We start from the raw sequence: 7,845 nt of genomic DNA on the forward strand, positions 1-7,845 counted from the left end.
GGAATTTATGAGATGTTATAAGGAGATGAGAGCCAGTTTGGCCTAGTGGTTAAGGCACCAGGCTAGAGAGCTAGTCATGAAAGCCGGCTGGGTGACTCTGAGTCAGTCCCTCTCTCTCAGCCCACCCCATGGGGCTATCATCGTAGGGAAAATAGGAAGTGGAAAAAAGAGTATGAAATATTTTTCTGCCTTGCATTATTTCTAAAAATAATAAAGGTGGGAAAGAAATAAATCAAATAAAAATAAGCAAACAAGCAGAGCGGGCTCTCATGGCGAGATTATTTTTCCCCGTCCGCTTCTACCGAAGTGTTTTATTGTACATGATATCATGCACTGTCTTGTGGGTATCAGAGTGGGCCTGGGGCCAAGGACACCCAAGGACAGAGTTCATACAGTGCCTTGATAGAATCAAGATCACGTCAAGTCTTAATGCCACTTTATAAGGCCTTGGAAAGGCCACCCTTGGAATACGGCATCCAGTTTTGGTTGCCACGATGTAGAAAAGATGTGGAGACTCTAGAAAGAGTGCAGAGAAGAACAACCAAGAAGATTAGGGGACTGGGAGGATAAAACATATGATGAAGAACAGTTTCAGGAACTGGGGATGTCTAGTTTAATAGAAAGAAGGACTAGAGGAGGCATGATAGCAGCCTTCCAATATCTCAGGGGCTGCCACAAAGAAGAGGGAGTCAAACTATCCTCCAAAGCACTTGAGGGTAGAGCAAGAAGCAACGGGTGGAAACTCATCAAGGAGGAAAGAAGCAACCTAGAACTAAGGAGGAATTTCCTGACAGTGAGAACATTTAATCAGTGGAACAGAAGTTGCCTCCAGAAGTTGTGAATGCCCAACACTGGAAGTTTTTAAAGAAGATGTTGGATAACCATTTGTCTGAAACTGTATAGAGTTTCCTGCCTAGAAGACCTTAGAAGGTCCCTTCCAACTCTGATGTTCTATTCTATCCTTTGGACAAGTCTTCCTTTCTTGGATTCATTGATCCTGCAAAGCTGCCAGTCTGGCACATAAACCACAGTAAGTCAAGAAGGAGTAAGACAGGCCATCGATTTTCTGAGGCCACCCCCGGTGTGAGCATTGTCTTCTGAATCCACGCCGGAAGCTTACTTACAGGTGAGTTGCAGAACTTACCTGTAACTTTGAGTTCAGTGGTGCGTCTGATCAGCTTCCCTTCGAACTTCAGCTCACAGGTGTAGTTTCCACCGTCTTCCTCCTGCACGTCTTCTATTAAGAGCGTGTTCTCTTTCTGAACAACCACGCTTCTCCACAATTTGGGCTTGCACTCCTGAGGAGGAAGGGAAGCAAAAGAACAAAGAGATCGGTGCTTCGAGCCAACGAGATCGCGAGATCCACTAATGCGACTTGACTGGATCTTCAATTATGCATGATTTGATTTATTTATTTACTACAATGTCGGTGGTGACCCAGGAAGGAGAATCTTGCAAGTTCCAGGTCAACCTTGCAAGTTTCTGAGGTGAGGGATTTACCTCACGTCAGGGGACGAAGGTTGGAGAGCAGATTAGAAGAGTCTCTGGGCAGAATCCTTTGGTTTTTTTCATTTCCCCTGTTGGCTGGGAATTCTGGAGACTGTAGTCCCAACCCCAAGCGGGAAACCTGACCCCGGGAGAAGGTGTTGCGATGTGCTTTGCTGTCCTGCCTGCACACCAGTTATTTTCAAAACTTCTGACTTGCAATCCTGTCATTGCTCCGTTGCGTCCTTCAATGGGCAATCTCCTCCTGCTCAGCTTAATCGGGATGACAACTTAATTGTTAGCTGTCACCCATCAGGCCGATGTGGCGTAACTTATGGGTGGAACTCAGATAATAGCAGGGCAAAGGACCTCAGCATCAGATGTGTTGAAATGTTGCTTCAGCTATACACTCACTGGGCCTTCCACAGGCAGAGCTAATAAATGTGTGGGTCACAGGGATGCAAACCCAAAGAGAAAGAGAGGGAGAGGGAGAGGGGATCCACGTGTATTGGAGGGGGAACTCCCAAATTCTCAGCCAACACAGTCAAGAGCTTAGGCCGGGTCAAGAAATAGTCACGGCTACTTTCTTATCACAATAAACTCTTGGAGTTGTGGGAACAATCTACGGCTTGACTTCAGAAATGGTGGGCGTCCCATCACTGGAGGCTTTCAAGACAGGACTGGGCAGCTGTTTGTCTGACATGGCATATAGGGTCTCCTACTTGGGCAGGGGGTTGGACTAGAAGACCTTCAAGGTCCCTTCCAACTCTGGTATTCTGTTATTCAGTCTCTTCTTTTTTTTTATATCTACCCTCTCCTAGACACAAACACACAAACCTAAACACAGAGAGAGAGGAGGGAGGGAGGGAGGGAGGGAGCAGGCAGCAGGGAAGTGAGTGGGTTGCTGTGGGTTCGTCCGAACCGGTCGTGCAAGTCTGGCCTGAGTCACAGAACCAGCAGAGACCGAGGTCTGCCAGGCCCCTGAACCGGTTCCCTCACCACTGCTGGGCCGCTGCCATTTTGGATTTTGGTGACTGCATGTGCGCAGAACAATTTCCATTAAACAGCACACGCATCTGGCGTTGGGGGGGGGGGGGAGATTTGCGAACTGGTAGTAAAACCGTCAGCAACCCACCCCTGAAGTGAGATGTGACCTTTGCTAAATTGCTTTCTGGATGACAGTTTTCAAAAGCAGGATAATGACCTCATGGGCTTAGGACAAAATCTGCATACGTCCCTGGAGGTTGAAGGAGGCCACTATGCTGTCTTCTAATCAAGATCATCCCCTCCTTGGGAGAGCTACGTCCTCCGGTGGCCTCCTTTGCTAGCCTGGCTTGAGATAAATATTTTCCTCCCAGGGGGCAAAGTTGCTCCCCAACTAATGCAGCCTGATACAACTAACCCAACACCCTGCACTAATCCCCTTGGCTTCTGCTCATCTCCCATGACAGCATGGGTGTTTTCAGCCTTCCCTGACATAAGACCCAGAATCAGGAGGCCTCTGCTCTCTTGTGACATACGGCAAGACTCTGCGTGGCATCCGGGTTTTAGATAAATGATAAATGCAAACATTGCAGCATTGGAAGCCAAGCTCACCAGTTGGAGTTTCAAAGGCCTCATTCTGCTTTGGTGGCAAAATGCAGAGAAAGAGAGGTGGTGGTTGATGGGAAGGAAGGAAGGAAGGAAGGAAGGAGAAGAAGGGAGAGTGGGAGGGAGGGAGGGAAGGAAGGAAGGGAGGGAGAGATGGGAGGAAGGTATGGAAGGAGGGAAGGAAGGGAAGGAGGGTGGGGGGAGAAATTCCAGATGAAATGAAGGAAAAACAGGACTTTAAAAAAGCTCCCGGGAGGCCAACTGAGGAAGAAAGAGGAAGGCTGTTCTAGAATGAAAAGTCGTCCATATATAAAAGAAGGAAAACAAAGGAACAGCAACAATTTCCATCAACTAAAAGTGTCTTTTCTATAGCAGTAGACTTATATACCGTTTCATAGGCCTTTCAGGCCTCTCTAAGCGGTTTACAGAGAGTCAGCATATTGCCCCCAACAATCCGGGTCCTCATTTTACCCACCTCGGAAGGATGGAAGGCTGAGTCAACCCTGAGCCGGTGAGATTTGAACCGCTGACCTGCTGATCTAGCAGTAGCCTGCAGTGCTGCTTTTAACCACTGCGCCACCTTGGCTCTTTTCCCATAATTTCCCCCCATTATGAAGCTCCTCGCGCTGAAAAGAGGCTCCACCGAGCTGTTTCTTCACCAGTGTGAGGTCTGAACTGTTCTTCCTTTTCTTTTCCTTCCCTTTTCTTTTTTAGGAAAACCTGAAAAGTCGGATGGCTTTGAAACTATTTTTTTTCTTTTTGCAATTTGGGGTCACGACTCCCAAGAAACAGCTCCCGGAGCCCCCCCCCTCTTCTGAGCCCCCCCCTCTTCTGAGCCTTCATCTTCTGAGCTTTGTTTTCCTGTTGTTCCATCTGCATATTTTTAATGAGTTGCTCCTGTTAGTTGCTTTCGGTTGCCAGAAAAAGCAGAGAAGAAATTCATTTTAAAATGCAATCTCCCCCCCCCCCCGCTTAACTATGGCATCTATCTGATGGTCTGTCTATACATCCTCTCCCTCTCCCTCTCTCCCTCTCTCACACACACTCTCCATCCATCCATCCAATCTTTCTCTCCTTCTCCCCTTTATCTATCTATCTATCTATCTATCTATCTATCTATCTATCTATCTATCTATCTATCATCCATCCATCCATCCATCCATCCATCCATCCATCCATCTATATCTATCTATCTATTTCTCCATCTATCCACCCATCCTACAGTATCTACCTATGTATCTATCTATTCATCTATGTCCTTCCTTCCTTCCTTCCTTATTTGTAACTGTCTCACCTTATACCAGATTATATCCTGTTCTTGCTTGCCCGTTTTGTAATCCTCGGTATCCGGGCAGGAAATGACTTTGGTCCTGGTGATTTCTGATTTTTCCAAGTAACGAATTGTGCTGTTGTAACAAAGTCCAAGTTCATTTTCGGCAACCGTCAAGGACATGGATACTTTCATGCAATATGTTGAGTTTCTGCAGGGAAATAAGAGACGGCGGCAGCGGTTAAAACGTAAAATTAACCATATTCATCCTCTGAATCAATCACCTTTATCTTTGAACACGGAGAGTGCAGACACATAAGAAGGACAGGTAGCCTTTGACGTAGGACCACAATGGGGCCCAAAATTTATGTCGCTCAGCGAGTTAAGTGAGTTTCCCCGCATTTTATGACCTTTCTTGACACAGTTGTTAAGTGAATTGTTGCCGTTGTTATGTTAGTAACAGGTTTGCTAAGTGAATCTGCCTTTCCCATTGATTTGCTTCTCAGAAGGTTGCAAAAGGGGATCATCACGTGACCCAGGGACTTTGCAACAGGCATAAATACTAGTCAGTTGCCAAGAGTCTGAATTTTGATCATGGGATGGTGCAATGGTCATAAGTGTGAAAAATGGCCATAATTCGCTTTTTTTCGACGCCCTTGTAACTTTGAACAGTGAGTAAATGAACTGTTGTAAGTCGAGGACTAGTTGTACCCCCATTCCTTGAAAAGTCTCTGGATGGCGTATAAAAAACCTTTGAAATTAGAAGCAGTTGGGAAGCAACGGATGGAAACTGATCAAGGAGGAGAGAAGCAACCTAGAACTGAGGAGGAATTTCCTGACAGTCAGAACAATTAACCAGTGGAACAACTGGCCTCCAGAAGCTGCGGATGCTCCAACACTGGAGGTTTTAAAGAAGAAGTTGGATAACCCTTTGTCTCAAGTGGCTTAGGGTTTCCTGCCTAAGCAGGGGGTTGGACTAGAAGAGTTCCAAGGTCCCATCCAACTCTGCTATTCTATTCTATTCTATTCTATTCTATTCTATTCTATTCTGACTAAGTACAAATCTATCTATCTATCTATCTATCTATCTATCTATCTATCTATCTATCATCTATCTATCATCTATCTATCTATCTATCTATCTATCTATCTATCATGTGTGTGTGTGTGTGTGTGTGTGTGTGTATTTGTGCTGATAAATAAATAAAGGGAGACTAGTATAGATCTATTTCAAGCTATTTAGCTCTCATCAGCTAGCCATACCCTTACTGGGATTTGAACCTGGGCTGCATTACATACTAGGCAAACATCTTAGCCATTAGGCCACAGGCTCTTATCCGTTATCAGCCAAGCCAGGGTGAAAGGTATCTATTAGATTTTAGATAAAGGTATCTATTAGATAAAAAAATCTAAAAATCTAATAGATACCTTTCACCCCGGGCATACCGGTGGTTGTAAAAAAATCTAATATATATAAATATATATAAATATATATAAATTCAAGGAGCATTGCAAAATGAGATGGATCCATTGCAGCGACCCACTTAATCTTTTGCAAGTTAAATCAAATAACGATGAATGACATGCTTGACCCATCTTTATTTGATCCAAGGCAAGAATTTGAGAAATAATTTGCCTCTCCAGAATCTGGCAGATGGAGAAAATGAACAGAGAGAAATCACATTAGCTGCATTAAACAAATTGATTTTTAAAGATTTACTTGGGTTTCATTTCATTACCATTTTAGTAAGATTTAATTATAGCCAATTATATAAAAACTAAATTTAGCTTTTGACCTGTTCTCTTATTTCCTTTATATCTAATCCTAATCACATCTGCTTTTTTAAAATATCTATCTACCCACCTACCTACCATGTTTTCCCCAAAAGTAAGACAGGGTCTTATTTTCTTTGGATCCCCGCAATAAGCGCTTGGCCTTATTTTCGGGGAGGTCTTATCATTTTTGAGGTGCAGGAGGAGGAGGCGAGCGTGGTCACCTCATTGGCTGCTGCTGTGTTGCAACATTTTCGGGGGAGGGCTTATTTTAGCGCATGCGCTCAAAAGTCCAACTGGGCTTATTATCCGGGGAGGGAAAGAGGGTAGACTGTATATTGAGTGAAGTGAGGAGCACGATTTGTTAAGCCAATCCGCCCTCCGCACTGACCTTGTTTGCCAGAAGGTTGAATGAGTGAATCACGTGATTGTGGGACACGGCAACCACTGTAAATATGAGTCCATCGCCAAGTGTATGAATTTTAACCCCCTGACCAAGGGATGCTACAATGTTCGTTAGAGTGAAAAACGGTCATTAAGTCACTTTTTTTCAGCGCTGTTCTAACTGTGAATGGTCACGAAAGGAACTGTTGTAAGTGGAGGCCCACCTCCTGCACATACCGTATTTTTCGGATTATAAGATGCATCGGTGTATAAGGTCACCAAGATTTTGAAGAGGTAAATGAGAAAAAAAAGTTTTTTTCCTCCTCGGCCCTCCTCGGAGGAAGGCCAAAACACCCCCGTTTTTCTGAAAAATGGGCGGAAAATGGACCATTTTTCACAAAAATGGGGGAATTTTTGCCTTCCCCAGCCCTGCTGAAGCCTGCAGAGTGCTTCTGAGCGCTGGGGGAGAAGAGAAAAGCGCCTCGGTTTTGCGAAAAACGGTCTGTTATTTGTAAAAATGGGATCCCGAGTCACCCTTTTTTCCTTAATTGTTCTTGCCTTCTGGCAGCTCTGCGCATGGACACACTGGGAACAGGCTCCCATTGTTCTTCTGCCTCGCTGATATCAGACTGCGGAGGCTCCAGAGGTAGCACAGCCCCCCCTCTGCCTCCCACGCAGAGCCCTCGTCCGAGCCTCCCCCAGGCTCCAGGGCTGCCCAGGTTCCTCCCCAGCCTCCTCCCTGTCTGAGTCTGCCAGCAGCTCTGCTGGCTGCTGGTGGGCCAGAACAGGTCCTGTTTACTGACTACATCACATTGGCACAGCCTCAATGGAAAAGCAAATCAAAATCTTTCCCGTGGTTTCAGTATAATTAAACTAAGAAATAACCCTTTCCCCAAGTGTCACGTTGAGCAATTGGGTTCACTGGCGGGTCTTCAGGCACTCCTTCCCCAACCTTACCGGTTGCCCGTAGAGATGACCTTGGTTCTCAGGAGAAAGCTCCTTATTTCGTCTAGCAATGCCTTGCAACTTCCTCCCCCCCCCCCCCCCCCCCCCCCCCCCCGTGTGGCAACCGAGGAGCAGAAAGACGGCCGCGGCCGGGTTCGATTCGAAGATGAACAAGACGGTGGTCCCGGTGCCCATGTGCCTTTCCCGCTCAGTCATCTCTAGAATCCCCATGCTCCTGGGAGAGTGATTAATAATTAACTTAGCTCAAAGGATTATGGATTCCCTTGATGGGAGAACCGAAAGGTCAGGCGGTTGGGAAGGTCGGGGTAAGAATAAGTTCACCAAGAGGGTTTGTAATGCAGGCAGCTGGGACCGCCGAAGAGCCCCTTTTGACAAGC

The 7,845-nt window shown here is 45.9% G+C and overlaps 1 protein-coding gene across 2 annotated transcripts in view; it reads right to left on the minus strand.

Annotated features, from left to right (window-relative positions):
• The window catches only part of IL1RAPL2 (interleukin 1 receptor accessory protein like 2), a 349,653-nt gene that overhangs the window by 107,009 nt on the left and 234,799 nt on the right, over positions 1-7,845 (minus strand). For both annotated transcript variants that reach the window (XM_087727740.1, XM_087727739.1), the window contains exons 4-5: positions 4,370-4,556; positions 1,145-1,298 (exon numbers count right to left, since the gene is read on the minus strand). In XM_087727740.1, coding sequence (XP_087583866.1) covers positions 1,145-1,298; positions 4,370-4,556 — 341 coding nt within the window. The remainder of the gene's footprint in view (positions 1-1,144; positions 1,299-4,369; positions 4,557-7,845) is intronic.

Source organism: Thamnophis sirtalis, unplaced genomic scaffold, assembly GCF_051295495.1.
Source record: "Thamnophis sirtalis isolate CommonGarterSnake01/CBP01778 unplaced genomic scaffold, rThaSir2_p1.2 scaffold_13, whole genome shotgun sequence".
Classification (NCBI taxonomy): Eukaryota; Metazoa; Chordata; class Lepidosauria; order Squamata; family Natricidae; genus Thamnophis; species Thamnophis sirtalis.